This window comes from Plectropomus leopardus, chromosome 20 (genome assembly GCF_008729295.1).
Source record: "Plectropomus leopardus isolate mb chromosome 20, YSFRI_Pleo_2.0, whole genome shotgun sequence".
In the NCBI taxonomy this organism is placed as follows: domain Eukaryota; kingdom Metazoa; phylum Chordata; class Actinopteri; order Perciformes; family Serranidae; genus Plectropomus; species Plectropomus leopardus.
The window spans coordinates 5,419,981-5,439,411 of record NC_056482.1 but is presented as its reverse complement, the minus strand read 5'-3'; the positions used below and the strand labels follow the sequence as shown (position 1 = coordinate 5,439,411).

Genomic DNA, 19,431 nt, shown 5'->3' with positions numbered 1-19,431 from the left:
GCTGAAATGTTTATTTCCTCAGTAGATGATTAACAGTCTTATATTATTATAAAATAATAATATAACACACACACACACACACACAAACTGACAGCCACTTCCCTGTCCTTATATATTTTTGAGTAAACATATAAAGTAACTTTCCACCAGAGCCTTAGCTTTAGTGGAATTCTACAAATTGTAAAAAAAAAATTACCCTAAATTTAAATGCACAAGTATTGGCAACAACATGCATCTAGAGAAACAAAAGTAAAACTAGTCATTATTCAGAAAGTTACATTACTAATGATGATGCATTAACATAAAAGCAGCACTTTAACATTGTAGTGAGTTGAAGTGGCTCTGTTTGTAACAGGGTTGGTTTAATCTAACAATGAATTATATTTCATTTAAAAAAATTTTAAAATAAAATTTTAATGTGAAGTACTGGAGTTAAAGTATTGGAGTGAAAGGTAGACTATTTCTCTTTAAAATGTATAGCGAAACAAAAAAATAAAAAGAATAAGTAAGCATTGTGCTCACATTCCATATGAATACATACAAATTCATTCAAAGAGTCAAGACCACCTTTATTTGCCTTGTAAACAGCATAAATCAATTCAGTAGCATTGAAAACCCCTACCAAGCCATTATTTACAAACATTTCATCAATTATTACAGTCACGGAGGAAAAGCTGTAGGCAATAGGCTATGTTACGGGCATTTCATTTCAAGGATGAGATGCTTTCAGGATGACTGATTTTCTATTACATTTTTAGATATCTGGTGAGCAGTAACATTCATAATAGTTAGCTAAGGAAGTGGAGAAAGAAAAGATACTCAACAGTTAAAAACAAACAAGATTTTAATATCCAAATAGGGGCAAATAGGGGAAGCAGCCTCTAAAAAGACTCGATGCATTCTTGAAACCAAAAGCTACCACTCCATGCTCGCTGGAAATGATCTTTAAGACAGGTCTAACCCTCAGTATTTACATGTGTGCATTGAAGTATTACACCTCTCTGACAAATTATATAAAGATATAGAAAATGTTCATCTTGATGTTTCTAAAACCAAAGAGAACTCTATCACACGCCAGAATTTAAGTACTAGAGAGGAAAATTAATATTAAGATAAAGTATGAATGAGCCAACCGGTTTTTAGTGTTGTGTCAATTATTGCATAGTAAACTACACTTTGAGATTGGGGAGGGGGGGGGGGGGTGCATGCATCTGCTGTTTGAAGCACAGCAACAAACAGACCATATAAAAAAAGCATTAGAAATCTCACTTGTGCCTCAGAGCCAATTTCACAGGAGGGTTAAGCGATTCAACATTCGTTTGGGGAAATAACGAGGGAGGAAATAAACTATCATCAGTCACATGATACAGCTTCTCACAAAGCACGGTCTATGCAGAATAAACATTCAGGCAAAAGAGGTCAGGAAAAAATTGTTCAAAGTGCTTTATGGCTAGTGAGATAACAAGGGATGCGGCATGATCCAATTCTTGTCGTTTTTGAACAGTGGAGGTCGTGGCTTTAATTTAAACACAGGTCTCTACTTCTATTTAAGGGCATTTATGTACAATTTAAGATCCCTTGAAGACTTTTCCTAAAGTTGCTACCTCAAGTTTAGAGGGGGGAAAAAACTAGTACACAGGAACATGTCACTAAAAATGCTAAATGTTTATTCATTTTAAGTCCCTGCTACCACATGACAATATTCTAGCCTCACTTCTAAGTCCCTCAACACATTCATTTATCATAACCTGCACAGAACACTTGGTAAAGAGACTTTTTCTAACTGAATCGGTTGGTGCGGAGCATGGTTTAACCGTGAAAATAATGTTGTAACCGAGTACAGAAAAGGGGTGTATTAAGAAGCACATAAACTTAAAAAGAGGTGGCGTGGGAAATTGAATGTGTCAATCTGGTCAGTGGTATATATGGCCTTTATCTTCTTACAGCTCTCTCACTGTTGATATAGGGCGATTATGAGCCATGCTAGGCACTTAGGGTTCTCTTGTATTGACAGATTTGGGCTCTCACAGATGTAAAAAGTAGCAAACCGCAACCCTTCTATGCAGATTAATGAATAAAATAACAAGCTGCAGCAGTGAAACTGGCTTAAAGGCTGGCTTAAAGACTTGCCACAACACCAACAAAGCCCTCCTATAATGATACAGCAACCTATTCTTCCCTGCAGGTGAGTCAGAAATGGGAATCTAAGAGCCTCGTGTTGCCGTAAGAGGAAAAAAAAAAAACCTGTGCAGTATAATAGAAAACTAATGTCTATATTATCGTAAATGTAAGCCATGACTTGAATACTGGGGGATCTTTCCATTCAGCTAAAACCATTTTCTCCAATATGTTAATCTGTGGTTTGTTCAATTATAGTGTGTAATCCCTGATAGCATTAGTCCTGGTGCCTTAAACCTATCAAGACCCTTCCTTCTTCCTGGCCTTATTAAAAACATTTCCCCAAATGGAAATATAGTATATACTGCATACATACAGCCAGGGTGGGGTGGGTATCTGTGCAAAAACTAGAAGACCGATAAAATAAGGATTACATTGCCGCTTATCTATCCTTGGTTGTCAGTTTTTCGATCAGCTCCTGAAGTGGGACCAGCTCTTTCCTGTCAATGAGGTTGAACTCCTGAAAAAGACAAAAAGGTAAAGGAGCAAACATTATACAGGGTTCCCACACATTTTCGTGACAACATGTGAAAACTTTTCTATGACTTTTCAAGGATCCACAATATTTTTTTCCCCTGCTTGACCTAATAGTAATTTTAGCTACATGGTTCACACGGGAGGAAAGACAGAATTCAGGGAGAAAATGAAACCGACACGCGCATTTTTAGAGCTACTTTCCGTCGACAGCCTCAGAAAATAAATTTGCCATTGTGTTACATTAAGTGGCAGGTTATCCATGGAAAATGACTGGAACAATTTCATTATACACAACAAAATTCCATGGATTTTTGAAAACTTTGAAATTATTTTTACTCAATCTACGACTTTTTTTCTGGGCCCAGGAAACGTGACTGTGAAATTCCATGACTTTTCCAGGATTAATGAAAATAATGGCACTTTTGGTTGTAAAGTCAGCTGCTTTACTTTGTTAATACAGACCTCAAAGCTGTTTTAAAATGCCTAATAAAGACATATTAAACATGATTAAAAATGGGATTAATCGAAATTAACTACTGAAATTCAGCAATTAATTGCAATTGAAAAATTAATAATTCCCCAACAATACTAATGCACAATGCAACTAAAGTAACGAATACAGAACATTCAATTTTCAAAAGTCACCGATGGTTTACCTGAACAAAAAAGATGAAGTGTTTGAACGACGTGTTGAGGTGGGCCTCCTCTTGCAGCTGCATGACAGAGTCAAAGTGCTGGTGGTAGATGTGAGCGTAGACCCTGAACAGGCGCTTCAGAATGGTCTTTGCCACTGACATAAAGTTTCGCTTAAAGGGGACACCTTAGGAACAAGAGGGTGAGGAAAAAAAAGGTTATTGTACTTCTACAATATACTTTTTACATGGAATGTATTGCTGTCGTTTTTATTCTATGTTGTTATGTTCTTAGGGTCTTTTATGTATTTTATGGTGAAACTGAAGGCAAATATTAACATTTGTGGACAATGAAGTTTTGGTAAATTAGTAAATTCTTCAAATTCTCAGAAAACACAACCAAATGATAGATAGTGCAGTCTCGGTAAGGTTCAGCAAATGACGACAGAAACACTTTCAGGTAAAGGGATCTTTAAAGACCCCCTCCACACACGCTTTGAAATATGTAAAAATACTCTGCTATGACTAGTAAATTGTTTAACAAGGTTTTTCTGCATCGAAAGTAAAAACTAACTCTAACGAGGGTCTTGAAGCAGATCCACTCTTTCTCCCTCCCTGCACATGTTTACTTCCTGCTTTCTCCAGCGCTAAAACACATTGTAGATCCGTTAAAGAAAACACAGGCGAACGTGTGTGAGCCTCCGTCAGACTGTTGTGCATACATATCAGAAAGTTAAGTTCAGTTAGCATCTTTATCTTGTGTTTGTTGGCTTCTTAGCTTGTAGGCTAACTGGAAGTGGCTGACTAAACATTAGTTGTAGTGAAACACAAAATAGTATCTGCTACAATGTGACCGTGTGTTCACATTGGTCCGCTTTACATCCAAAAAACTACACACTCTACCATATTTGCTGAAACTTTCCCTATGCTAATGCTAACTCTGCTCTCTGTCCTGACAAGTCTGCTCTGCGCTGCAGGTTTCAGGTTTCTTTGCTGGTGTTGTGTCAAAGTCGATGTTTTTCACATAAGACATGAACAAGCTTTTGTGTTAGTGACGTACTTAATCTTACTTGCCCAGTGTGCATTTCAATCTCAGATTTTAGGGAAGTTCACAGACATCGGCCCTTCAGTAGAGGAAAGTGACACCTCTCTAGTGTCAAACTTTGGACAGATATAATTCAGTATATTCAAGGTATGACATTAAAGGGGACATAAACATTAGAGATAAGACATTCTTTAGTTAAAGGGGACTTTAAGATTTTGGAGAAAATATATAATATAATATATTATATAACATATAATATAGCTGTTTTTGGTTTCTTTTGGCATAAATTAAATAGTAACGAATGCACTTAGTGAACTGAAACATTCACACAGTCAATCCCTCAAACTATGCATTTCTATTTTTCTATCATCTATTGCTACGGTTCTGAAAAAGCCCTTAAAGCGAAGAGCAATGCGTGCAGATGCAGCTACAGTATTTTCTCTGGATTGCAAATGTCCCGAAAGACAGGCAAGTTACAGCATGGTTTAAGGGAAGTGCAAACAATCATGAGTGCAACACAGAAACACCTCATGGTAACAACACGCTCATCTGGAGTTAGGAAATGTTTCAACAGCACTGCTCTCCACACGTCTGGTGTGTTGCGCAGTTCTTCTTTGAATCAGCTGTGGAGTAGGGGAGCTTGGTGGAGAGCTTCTTCCTTCAGTGTGCAGAGAGCTACAGCACAGCTCGGCATTAATTATTCAAAATAAGCTGGTGACTGACAGGACAAGGAGTTCCTGATTAAAGCTATACCACCCCGGGCTGGACATGCACATGGCCTGCTCTTTTAAGTACTGAATTTTTTTAATTTAGACATCAAAATTGACTGTTCTGGTACAAAATGGATACCAGCAGATCTGGTAATCATGGAAAATGAGGCAAATCCAGTCAATCCTCACACCCTTACTCATTTGGCTTCTTCAAACTAAGATGTACTACAACGAGACGTGTATTTGTGCTGGCCACCATCCAACTCTATTAAGACTCCACCCGTGAGCACAAGCCTCTGCTGGTTGGGAGAACTGCGCTGGTATGTACGTATGTATGTAAAACGTTTTTCATCAGCTCTTCTACACAGACAACTAGAGAAAATCCTGCACGTTAATCTGGAGGTATTCCTGAAATATGTCATTACTGGATCTGTATATGAGCAAACGGACAACATTTACAACTCGATAACAACAAACTTGCAATTCAACATAATCAGCCCACCCACTTCTGATATACTTTATCCCCTTTTGAAACCTGAGACATGGAGGAAAAAAAATAGCAAAAAAAGCTAAAAGAAAAATACCTGAAAATAAGCTGGAAAGAGAGCGAAAGAAAATGACCAAAAAATGAACATTTAAAAAAGTAAACTTTTTTTCCCCTGTAACATCATATTTTAAAAATAGTTTTGTGGATATTTTCCCCATTTTAATTTTTTTTTAAGAAGATGATTTTCAGGTAATTTTCTTGTTCCTGCTACTTTTTTTTTTTTTTTTTTGCCTTTTCCCATGTTCAAGAAATCAAACCAATATGCTCAGGGTTCAAAGGGTCAAACAGCTTGTAAAAGGTGTCTGAAAACAGCACAACAAACTGTGTTGATCCAGGTTTTAAAGTGTTAAACCATACATATATATATACATACATACAAGTGTAGTTTACATTTCATTAGTTTTAAGACCGACAATTTTGCATGGCAGTTCAATTTCACAAAAAAGTGCAACCCAGCCCTTTTCTTTCTGACATGAGACAGACTTTGGGTCAAACGACCGGCACATACCAAACTCCTGGGAAATTCAGCGGGTGTGTGAAAGCTGAGCACCAACAGAAACCGCAGTAGCGCATCAGACCCACACAAACAAAAGCTGATTTGACGGAATAGTGGAAAAAAGACATAAAACATACCGATCTTTGAGGGGAACAGTGTCTCATCATCGAGCTGGTCCTGCACCCAGGTCATGAGGTAATCAATATACTTGGGGGCAGAACATTTGATGGGCTTCTTGATGTTGGTTCCATCTGCCCAATGGTACTCATACCTGCAGGAAACGTAGATGGTGAATGTCATATTTTGTAAATAATTAGGATTTTCATGTAGGTTCACACTCATTTACCAGGGATGTCATTTCATGCACAACAAATTTTTTACTGTCCTACTTCCAAAAGTCTTCCACTGAACACATCATTACAATACGGACCCTTTCAACCATGCAAAAGTTTAAGGGGCTGTGGGGCACCCGGTGGCTCAGTTGGTAGAGTGGGCTCCCCATGTACAGAGGTTGTATCCACGTTGCAGCAGCCATGGGTTCAAGTCCAGCCTCGGCCCTTTGCTGCATGTCCTCCCCTCCCTCTCTCCCCATTTCAGATATCTGTCCTATCTAAAAATATCTTTAAAAAAGGGGGCTGTGTCCATCACAGGTTTTTTTTCAGAGGCCATATTTTTTTTAACGCTTTACAATTGGAGCACCGGATATTTTGGCGCGCTGCAGACGCCAGCAGCGTTATGAGGCGAGGACTGTGAATTCTGAGCGCAGTGCTGCCAGAGGGCGTTATTTTTTCAGAGCGCTGAGAGTTGAAAAATGTTTAACTCCGGGTAAAAACACAGCGCTCGTCACTGTCACGCCAGCTGTTCAATCACAGTGGAGGAGTGACAAACAGCCTGCTGCAAAGACAAACTATCACATGTGACATATGTAAGTGCTGAACTACAACAACACTGGGGGAGAAATCTCTTAATATAGCCTATTGTATTCATATCAAACCATATTTCATCTCATTAACCTACACAGACTGGCAGGTACGGCCTCGCTCCCTGCACGCTTCACCCTTCCCCTCAAAAGTTTGCATCCACTCGCAGCAGCTGCTCCTCTCATCCATCAGTCTGACCTAATAAACTGTGAACAGATCCACAGATCGATTATCCACCCCGCAAGTCACAAACTGCTGCTGAGGGGAGAAAAACACTCACTGAGAGCTACGCCTGCGCTGTGTTCACAAACCCAATGAATCTCTGAATTTAGAGAGGGGACACAGAATGATACCATGGGACACACACACACACTTTTAAGAGAAAGAGAGAGAAAAAACAAACAAACAGAAAGTTGTCAGCTACAGCCACACACACACTCTCATTGTGTGGGAAACACAGGCATGTGTTTTACAACACCCCCACCTCACAACATGTTGAGCCAAGATGAGTGAGGTAAAGCTTGCGGGGCGACTTTAGGAGACTACCGACTAACAGACACAAAGTGATGAACTTACTTAGGACCAGCAGACATGACTGGACAGCTGTCCTCTGTGCAAAAATCTGTGATGGTGCCGTATAGCATGTTGATCTGGTTGAAGAAATCCACAGCTGAAAAAAAAAAAGGAATCATAAAAAGAAACATATTCAAATCAAGCCTGCATGAGACCAAACACCTTGTGTGCCAGCACAAACAGCTGGCATCGAGTGTCCCCGCGGCCCTTTACCCACCCCACTTCACTGCCCCAGTCCAAACTGTAGACCAGTGCACACTCCAGTTATCTGGAACAAATTGTGTTATCACTCATTCCCAGAGGCACAGAGCCAACTTTGGCTTTCCATCAGTTGGACAGATCCATTTAAAGTGCTGGCAGTGTTAGCGTTGGTGCTCCCTTTGCTAATCTCACAGGAAAGATACATACGGAGCAGCTGATATGTGAGGTGCTGTTTAAGGAGAGGCCAGCTCCCTTTTATGTTTAATTAAGTTCTCAGGCCTCAATAAAGATATTTTTATCCAGGGGGTTTGTGTTCATAGCCGTGTCAGGGCTTGATAATAACTTAACCCTTTGCAACCTCGGCGAAGTGGAGACAGTAATGTGCAACTTAACAAAACATGACCCAAAAATTAGTAACCACCCCCCAAAATTACCTGAAAATAGCAAAAAAAAAAACCTAACCACTAATACAAAATAAAATTAAACCAGCAAGAAAATAATCTAAAGAAGAGCTGAATATGTACGGAAGTAATTGTAATACATTTTGTAGCCTAATACATTTTTGTGGTTATTTTTCCTGTTTTTTTTTTCTCACCACCACCTCTTTTTTAAAACTATTTTTTAGATAATTTCCTTATCACCTTTTACTTATTTCTTGAAGTGTGGGACAGTTCTTTCCAAGTTCGCCATTGCTTTTTTTCTACCCATGTTTTTTTTTTTTTTTAAAGAAATCAAACCAATTTAAATATTTGTGAAGGCATCTTAACACAGCACAAGTAAGCTGATGTCTATCCAGGTTTCAAAGATTAATAAATTATGTAAATACATATTTGAAACCACTGATTTTAGTGCCTCAATGTAGTTGTTGTAAAGAGTTGAAATCCCTGGTATCATTTCACTTTTTATTGTTCTGTCATGTCAAGATGTAAATAATTGTAGATGATCCATAATTTCACTCAAAACCAAAGGTTATAGGAAAAACAAAAAGATTTATAAATCAGGTCTGTCGCCTTCACCACGCTCTCAACTGGTCAACATGTTAACTTTATGACAGATTTTCTGAGGGCCCAGACGGACATAGGCGGGTGTGCAAAGACACAACAAAACTACAGAGCGTGAGAAAGTCTCAGGTAATACAGAATGAATTGCATTACAAGCTAAATGCAAAAAAAAAAAACCCAAAAAAAAACCTTGAAGCATTTAGAGAACTGCTTCTTGTGAGCAGAGATCATGAGGAAAGTCATATAAACTTTGTGGTGGGAGAAGTTATCGCTTACAGCTATTTTATTCTGACTTCCCTTTATTGTTAAAAAAACCCCATAAACCTCATGCAGCGGTGACTAACATTCATCCATTTCCACTCCTTCTTTATGAAACTACAATGCAAGTTTTGTAATGATGACATAGCCAAGTCATCTTCCCAGCAAAGGTCCAGTTTGTAGGACTGAAGGGGTTATTATTGTATTTTATTGGCAAAATAAATAATACAATTAGTATGTTTTCTTTGCATATAATAATCACAGGGTCCCTACGGTTTAAAGCAAGTCAGATTAAGACTTTAAAAAAATGCCACTGAGAATGAAATTAAGACAAATTTTAAAATAATAATAATAAAAAAAAAAACATAAACTAAAATCAATAATTTAAGACTTAAGACAGTTTTGCCCAAATGTTTATTGCAACATAAAATTTTGGGAAAATGGATGGCGTTTGCTGGTTTTCTTTGTGATTTTGTGCTTTCTATTTTGCATGCAGGACTCCGCTGTCTAGTTTCCCACTGAACCGCATTTACAGCTTTTTAAATTAAATACACGAGCGCCTCATGTGGATTGCCTTGAAACTGTTTTACCCACAGAGCAAAACCGTGATTAAATAGCCAAGTTTTGCTGAATTTTCACTTCCCCATGTCGTCCAGGGTACAGAAATAATCGATCATCTGCTCCAAGCATCTTGGCCAGAAAAAAAAAATAATGTGTTGTTGGTTTCACTATCATGATCTGTGCAATGTTAATGCGAGAGGCATTCATTAATTTATTTTAGGGGAAAATGATGTCACCAGTTATTGAGATTTCACAATACAACATCAGATTTTAAAAAAAGCAACAAAATCGTCCATCGTTCCATGTTTTAGCATTTTTAAGACTTTTGAGAGATTGATTCAGACATGTTGATACCAATTGTGGCATTAATTTTAGATTAATGAATTTATTGCCTTTTGAGACTTTTTAAGGAACAACGGACACCCTGAATCACCTCAAATAAGAATCGTTGTGTTGTTGTTACCTGCAAATGAGTTATTTATATCTACACAGGGAACTGGTCCTCGTCCACAGAGTGCGACGTGTTGCTCCGCTATGTTACTACAGTAGCCCAGAACAGACAAACCTTACACTTTGTGTTGGCAACAGTACTTAGCAGCCCCAAGTAGCAGAGGAAAAACACTGTTTTTTTTAACGTTAAACTGCTATGATTAGTGTTTTTACGTTTTTTTGTTTGTTTTGGAAAGTAATAGATAGATAATTCGGTAATAATGTCCTGATTAATGAACACTAAAGGAATCCTACTGAGAGAACTCTCAGCTGGTAGAAATCTGCAAACACTGCAAGATGCCACTAAACCCTACACAGTTTTCCTTTAACAAAGGCAGAAAATATAAAAACAATGAATAAATATAGTCATTCTACTCTGGCATTAATGTTTTCTTCAGCTACAGTGAGTTCCAAAATGCTTTAAACCTTTTGACAAACCCTGGACACAGTCCATCCATATCAATTCCTTTCAAGAATTCAAAATGACAGCATGGCAATGAATTAAACCAAAATCTAATTTCATGACGCATTGCCTCCCATATTTTGTTATCAGCATGACAACAGTGTAAAAAAATTATTAAATCTAAATTCTATTCCTGACTACTACACTTTATACTGTAGTGAAAGTACTTTAAAATCCTGTTAACATGCTCAGACTCTGAACATCTCAAACTATCACGGAACTCTGAGGCAAGAGGAAATTATGCTTCTGCCCAGCAGCCATTTGTCTCAATTTAGAGGAAAGTAAACAAGGCTCTCACAGCACAGACAATAACGTCTATTTAACATTCGCAGTGGTTTTTCCAGCATGAATGCACATGGTCTTTAGAGGGAATGCCAAGATCTTACACTGATAGTTCACTCTCAACTGATTCTTGATGTGGACTAATTGCAATTTCAGGAACAGGATTCCAGAGAAACATGCAAGTTTAAAAAATAAGAGGAGAGTAAAAGATTTAGAAAAAGGTGAGTAAAGGTAAAGTCACTTTGCCAGGAACGTGAATCTACAAAGGGCGTATCAAGGAAGGGGGAAAAGAAAGGTAAAACTGGCGCTTACTGTTGACTGCGACCCACTCATTTAAGTCTTCACCCTCGGGCAACATGACTGCCATGCGCAGGTTTCCACTTCCCAGTGTAGCCTCTGCATGTTTCAACAGCTCGTACTGATGAGAACCCTCCGGGATGTTCTTCTTGGGCTTGAACGTCCTGGCTGAACGGTTTCCACTGTGAGTCACATTTCAAAGAGGAAGAGAAAGAGTGTGATAAAGAAGAAGGTAGTTAGATATGATGACAAATGGTGAGTTCACAGTGCTCCTGAGTGAGACTTCTGCTAACAAAAATTCAGGATCTTCTTAAAAAATATGACAAAATAATTGTTTAGTTGATGCTGTTTGACAGAATCAGAGTGGAGGGGGGCGCCCAGAACACTATGCCTCTCTGTGTATAATGAGGCCATTTGGAGAGGTACTGTATTCATTCACTCTGCCCCATTAAACAAGAATTTTGGAGTCATGCTGGGTCAAACACTAAAACAGTTTTTCATTATATTGAAACATCATTATCTATTAGAGCCAACTATATAAAAATTGTCTTAGATCATTTCATGAAAATATGACATTATATTTATTTTAACAGGGTAAAAGAAAAGAGAAAGAAAGATGAAAGAAAGAAAAATCCAAAACAAAAATGAAAGAAAACTTTTTAAAACGTGTTAAAAATGTATAATAATTCTGTAACATGACAAATATAGTATTCTAAAGCTATTTTATTTTTTAACCTTTAACATTTTTTGTTTGCTTAATGGAAAATTCTAAATCTACTGATCCCTTGCAATTTGTGGAAAACCCAAAAGCAGCACAAGAAAAGTGATGTCGTTCCAGGCTTTTTTAAACTCCAAACTAGGGGAAAAAATTGTCAACATGTTTTAATATGTTATTTTCAGTCTGTTAATTTTGAGTGATTTCAAACTTTTTTTGTAGCAGTAGCAGCAAATGTATCTATTGAACTGAAAAGGCTACTGGTTTTATCATTCTAGTAGTCTACCAAAAGTTTAATTTGATTTTTCCAAAACCCATTATTTATATTATAAAATATCTATTCTTGACGTTCATATATCAAAATAATATTACTCCAACCCCTGGAACATGATAAGAATGATGATAGTTTTATAATGGTACAGCGTGGTTAAGATGACAGTTTTAATTAGTTTCAAACTTAATGTTGCAATAGTGCAGTAACCCAACTTTGAGTAAAATTGGTGACCTATTTGGTAAATGCTTTTCTGGGCAAAAAAGGTAGGTGTTGGATTTTAACTCCACTCAGGTTCATCCATGTAACACGCACATCCTTACCAGATGGCGCATTTCATGCTACCCCTCCAACCTTTGATTTCAGACAGGGTTTTCGTCTAGCTGGCGAAACATCATCGACACAGTGTTGATAATATGATCAAATATTGGGTCAAAGATTGATTGATGCGCTCTTTAACATCGGGGCTGGATTAGCTCGTAGCAACTAAGGGTTCACACCAGCAAATATCCAGGCCAAACTTAGAACCCCTCTCAGCTAACATAAGCCTTGCGATTGGCACAATGAGGGTTAACATTTTATGGCGTAATTTAACAGCAGCAAAGACAATCTTCCAACAGTGCCTTACTTTATTATTATTATTATGAAAAATAACAGAATTAAATGCGAATCAAATCAGACGTTCGCATCTGAGCCCAGCAAGTAGTCTTAGCCCGTATTATGCTATCGCTAGCTAGCCAGCTAGCTAGTTGTGCAATGCTAACACCACTGATACTTCCTAAACATAAAGCTACATGGCAAAGCAAAACAAGCACTTATGACAAAAATAATACTCACAAAAGAAAGCTCATGTTTCCGTGGACCGTAGAAATTCACTCTCTTAGCAAATAGCTAACAAGCAGACTAAAGGGATTGGTTGTTACAACTGAGAAGTCTCACACGTCCTCGGTTTCTCTCGGGCTTCTCTTTGTGGTCCCAGCGAAAATCTGATGCACGTATTACTTTGACAGAGCGGGCTATCAGCAAACACGCATTTGTATGAAAGAAAAGACATAAATTGTATAAAGAGGCTGGTCCACTGGACGCTGCTCTGTACCTTGTATGTACGCTGAGAGGCAGCAGCGTACTGAATGTAATGCAACTTCTTCATCTGACGTTAAAGGCAGAGCAGATACATTTCTGCCGTCTGCTGCCACCTAGTGCGCCGAAGTGATCACTACAGCTCAATGATTTCAAGTCAGAAATACATTTCATACAATTTAACAGGAACAAACAAACATACAAATAAAAAAATAAAAAGTATTCATCGTTGGGCAATCTCCCCCAAATATGTCACTAAAAGCATTACTCTAGCTGCATCATGCATTATATTTAGCTTGCTGAATTTGTCAGATAAAGGAGAGATCAATAAAAGCATGATGACGCAAATAATTTGTGGTATATAGAAGATATAAAATATGTTTCTGTAATAATATTGTAAGAATGTAATGTGTTGTTGTAATATTGTCTATGTATTCTATTCACAAATATTGTTTTTGTTGGACTGTTTCCATTTTGCCTGCTTTCAGTCTACATTTAATAATTCAAAATAAACAAACACACAAACTAATGTCCATGAACTCTGTATAATGAGAGAATGGGTTCAGCTTTCTTGCCCAGTCTCTGATTAATATTTTTAGTGGTGCTTTGTTTTCATAATTATTTTGTTTTTCATAATTAGCAACGAAACAAACAAATGTTTTGGGGTTGTTTTGCTCAGTGTTATTTAGAAAATTAAATTTAATAATTTTGTAAAAAGTCAAGTTTCCATTTTTAACAATAAAAAGCAGGTAAAGGGGCTATATAAAAGCTGTGGAAGTAATAAAAATGCCCAATCCACAGAGGAATGCACACAGTCTAAATTCAAACTGTGTCTTTTTAACAAGCTGTCAGAGCTGAATTTGTGATGACACAAATACACTATCTGGACTGATTAGAACTTGAAACATAAACATTCCAAGTATTTTAAATAAATATTCTTAAAGTTTTATGCACTGGGAACAAACAGAGAAACATATGACCAAAAGCATTATTTTCACTGCATCCTCAACAACATTTAAAAGAGACTAAAACATTATATTAAGCATGTTGAATTTGTGTGATATAATAGAGAATAATACAAATGTCATAATGTCATAGAATTTTTCATATATAAATAAAAATATATTTTTATTTAATAATAATGTAAGAATATATGTTGTCATATTAATATGTATATGTTGTATTAGATATTGTTCGGTTAGTAGTTTGTTTGTTTGTTTGTTTGTTTGTTTTGTTAATTTTTTTTCCATGAACTCCATTAGGAACATAACATATGTAGACACACAGACAAGGGCTGCATAATGGGCTGCCAATGGTGGAAGTACTCAGATCTTTAATAATAATGATGATAAATTTATTCATACAGCACCTTTAAAATACCTTTAATTATTAAATAAAATTCAAACAAGAGGACAAATAATGCAAGATGCACAAAAGGTCAATATAAAATAGTACAAATAAAAAGACCAAAATCAACAAAAGCTATAAAAGCACAAATAAGCACAAATAATAAACAAGTATAATAATAAACAACAACAATAATTTTACTTAGGCCAGAGTTAAATTTGCAATAATACTCCAGTGTAGAGATACTCTGTTGCAAGTAAAACTCCTGCATTTAAATCTAACTTTGTAAAACTACTAAGTAATCTAATAATATAATAATATATTATAATAAGTATTCCCATCAAAATATATTTTAAAGTGCAAAAAGTGAAAGTATTTATTATGCAGCAAGGCCCATTTCAGAATCCTATATATCATGTTAGTGGATAATATGTTGCATACCATTTTAATGTCAATGTTTAATGTTTTTGTACAGAGGAAGGCAGGCTCTGTTGGGACAGGGGGACAGCTGGGATAGTTCATTTTTGGCAAATTATAAAGCAACTATCCCTGCTGAAAAAACAAAAATCCAGCTTTACCAATTTAAGATGGTTGACCAGCATTTTTGAACCAGCTGAAGGTATATTTTTAGCTGGTTTATCCATTTAACATACAGTAAGATTGAAACCAAATCTATTTGCTTTAGTATGGAGACATACCAATGTCATGAGGAGGGAGTATGAAAAGTCAGTAACGTAAGTCAGTTAAGTCTTCTGTCATGTGTTATGCATAAAGACAAATGTGTGCAGCTTGATAGGCTGGTTACCCCAGCATGGCAAGCTAAACAGGCTTGTCAGACCATCATGTCAAACCATCAAAGACCAGCAAGGACTGGGTCACGACCATCTGAGACTATCTTCGACCACCCTCGACCAGCTCAAATCAGTATCAGCAAAAGCTGGTTTTAGCATCACATTCCTATACGACTGCCCAACTGGAGGGCAACACAGTGCTTCCTGCCGCTGCCCGCCTGTGCTGTTTTGCCAGGTTTTTGGTTAGCTTTGGTAAAATGCCAGACAGTTCCTGTTAAATCAGGTGCACTTATTGATAATGAAGAGAAAAGTCAGGGTTTTGGAGGAGATTGTGGATTTGTGCTATTACATGCCCCCAGCCCCTGGGAGAGTAAAGAATGACAACAGTACACATATCTTTGCAGAGAACATTTCATCAAAGGTATGCTTAAGTAAACACTGAGTATTTTTTTTTAAGTTATTATTATTATTATTATTTAAATTATAGTTTTCCAATATTATTATCATTATATCTTCTGTATATCTAAGGTTCATTTTTGTTGACTGACAACGACTCCAGTGGCCTTGAAGAGCTGACATTACACTAGCTACCATTAACTAACTAGCACCATTTTTTTGACAGTTAAGTGTTGCCTGTCTTTCACTTCCCAAATGGCAGCATTATCAACCCATTCAGATTAAAAGTAAATACAACTGTCTATTCTTCTGTAGCTTTTATCCTGGTGGCAGTGTAAGGAGAGGGATTCTCCACAAGGTGGATGTAAACTATGGAGGACTGACACTGACAAAATCAAAAATAAATAAATAAATAAATGTGTCAATAAATACCAGAAATGTCAATATTTATTAATTCCCCATTTTATTTATCTATGTATTAATTTTTGGCATTTAACTTATCAATTTATTTATTTTTTCATATTCATTTCTGTATTATTTTTACACTTTGCATATTAATTCCCCTATTCATTTAATTTCTCATTAATTATTTTTTGAATTTATTATTAACTTTTTTTAGAGCCCCCCAAAAAAGTAAGTAACATACTCTCTGTCACATCAAAGGCTTTACTTTAATGGATGAGTTTGGCAGCTGACCTATGACCTTTGACCTTTGGCCACACCCCCTTGACCCCTATTGTTTGATATGAACAATTTGGTCCAGGGACAATTGGAGCCTGGTTCACCTAAAACGATTGGAAAATCCTGTTCTCTGTGGTGTTGAGATGGTTGAGAGGTGAGGCAATACCATCTTCTGACGAGATGCAGAGCCATCCAAACAGCGTCCAAATTAAAAAGGGTTGATGGAGCAGACCAGGCTACGCTGATTCAGAGCCTCCTTGAATAACAAGAGTGGAAAAGACTGTCAGAGTGATTTGGAAATCAAAATGTGACATCTACACCCAATGGTTCTTCAAAATGCCTTTTCAAATGTTTGGAAAAACACCTGTGGGTCAATTCATCGTGGAGAGTTTCAGCTCTAAAAAATGGTGGATGAAAATGTTGGACGGCTTTGGAATCCATATGCCGATGCCATAGGGGGGTGTCTAAGGTAAAAAACGAATCTCTCTTTGTTACTCTAAAAAAAAGAAAAACGATAAAAAAAAAATTTGTATGGTGTAAAAGAGTTCATTATATGTAAAAAAAAAATCAGTTTTAATTAATTCTAACGAACGTGGCAGTTTAAACTTTCTTGATTTCTACACCCTCAATAATACATTCAAAATCAACTGGGTCAGACAGTTTTCTCAGATACCCAACATCTATCTGGAATTTTATGTTTTTTCAAAACTCGGAGGCAATAAATCCATTTTACTTTGCAGTTATAACACTGAAAAGCTACCTATTAAACTATCAAACTTATTAACAGATGCCTCTCTCCTGGGCTTTGATTTATAAACATAACTTCTCACCTCATAGGGAACAATAGAGACATAGTATACAAGCACAGATCACTCTTTTTGATAACTGGTTCAACCATGGCATCCTTCTTGTCAGCCAGCTCTTCAACTCCAGTGGTGAACTCATGTCATATACTGACTTTTAAAATAAATTTGGAATTCATGTTCCACCAAAAGAGTATGCGATTGTCTTTAATGCTATTCCTTCTGGTGTGATTATGCTCTTTAAAACCTGGTCAAACCTGCTTCTTAATTAAAAGACATAACAACGTACCTTGTTTCACAGGGAAATTTTCTCTTTTCCAAATGCCGTCCCATAGTGGAACAACTTAACTCCCAACTTAATGAGACACAGAGGAAGGGGATGATGGGGTAGAGGAGCAGGTAGCTGCATCGAATAACAGCTTGATTATAGGTGATGTGAGAACAGAGACGGTCTTATAGCTGCAGATACAGAGCCAGCTTTGTCTGACCACAGAGACTTAATTCACAGATTTCTGTCTTGTAATAATGCACTGTGTAATTTCAGACTCATTGTTAAAACTCTGAAAGTGTAATGGAGTAATCTCTACGCATTAGGTATTTGTTCCTCTGTTCTGTTTGAGATGTTATCCATGTCGGAGAGATCTGGACTGTGTGTGTGTGGAAAAAAGATAATAAACTTGTGTGGTGTTCCTTTATATATTGGTGTCCAGGTCTCTTTAACAGTCTGGTTCTTCTTATTTCAGCCCACGAGTCCACTGAGGGGCTGGTTTATTCCTCCATTTGGAGGGAACCCCTGGGGTGTACCTGGCTGCCGCTCTCCCCGCTCTACTGGTCACCATTCTGATATTTATGGATCAGCAGATCACTGCTGTGATCGTCAACAGGAAAGAGCACAAACTCAAGGTTGGTGCACCACTTCAAAGTTTTAACACTTTTTTTGCTTTAGTAAATGTGGTGGTGGGAACATGCCCGGAGTGGTTGCATTACAGCCTGTTTTGCTGCTGCCATTTGCAGCGTTCTCGCTCAATATTAACACAAAAAAAAAATACATCCTCACTTAAGCCATTCGCATGGGATTAATATTAACTGGGGACCTAATGTGATTTAGGAATCAGAAAACAGAAAAACCCAAATATGGCCTCAAAACAATGAGATGCTTCGCAGGGGACTAATATTATTACACAGTTTCTGTGTTTGGCAAAATTTTGTCAGGTTAATTTGAGGTGGAATTTTTACTTAACAAGTTACATGTCAGATTTGTATGGGATTAAGATCACAGAAAACCTCAATTATTATGTATCACCAAAGATCTCCTGGTAATACTAGTCATGTGCAAATAGGGCTTGGCGCACAAAAACATGGGAAAATAGGGTCTGCGTTGAAAAATACCGAATTTACCCTTTAAGTCTTGATGTGCACTCTACCTGTAGCTCAACTCTGGGACTTTCTCCAAGATAATAGTTTATTCGAGGACTTTCTGTCAGGCTTCAGAGTTCATCATAGTATAGAGATGGCACTTGCAAAAATTAATAACGACTTATTTATCGCTTCTGACACAGGTCTGGTCTCTGTTTTAATCCTATTAGATCTCAGTGTCACCATTGACCATCAAATATTACTGCACAGACTGGAACACTTAATTGGCCTTAAAGGAACGGCACTAGCCTGGTTTAAGTCATACTTACCAGTATCAGATTGTTCCCAATTTGTTCACATCAACAATCAACCCTCTGCACATACTAAGGTCTGCTTTGGAGTGCCACAGGGTTCTGTACTTGGACCAGTCCTTTTTACTTTATATATGCTTCCTCTAGGCAACATAATTAGAAAACACTCTATAAATTTCCATTGTTATGCTGACAATACGCAATTATATCTATCTATGAAACCAGATGAAACTGATCAGCTATCTAGACTTCAAACATGTCTTAAGGATGTAAAAGCCTGGATGAGCCGTAATTTCCGGATGTTGAATTCAGACAAAACTGAAGTTATTGTTCTTGGCCCCAAACACCTCAGAAGCTCCTTTTCCAACAATGTAATTTCTCTAGATGGCATTACCTTGGCCTCTAGCATAACTGTAAGGAACCTCGGAGTTTGATTTGATCAAGATTTATCTTTTGCCTCCCATATAAAACAACCTTCAAGGACGGCTTTCTTTCACTTGCGTAACATCGCAAAAATTAGACATATCCTCTCCCAAACAGATGCTGAAAA

General features: G+C 37.2%; 1 protein-coding gene across 1 annotated transcript; it reads right to left on the bottom strand.

Moving 5' to 3' along the window:
- Window positions 1–548: 548 nt before the first annotated feature.
- LOC121959605 (MOB kinase activator 1B) lies at window positions 549–13,256 on the bottom strand. Its single transcript, XM_042509008.1, has 6 exons — window positions 12,954–13,256; window positions 11,146–11,312; window positions 7,582–7,675; window positions 6,223–6,356; window positions 3,312–3,475; window positions 549–2,638 (listed from the first exon to the last, which is right to left on the bottom strand). The coding sequence occupies exons 1-6, from the start codon at window positions 12,965–12,967 to the stop codon at window positions 2,561–2,563; spliced, it is 651 nt and encodes a 216-aa protein (XP_042364942.1). The 5' UTR covers window positions 12,968–13,256; the 3' UTR covers window positions 549–2,560.
- Between the last annotated feature and the right edge of the window lie 6,175 nt (window positions 13,257–19,431).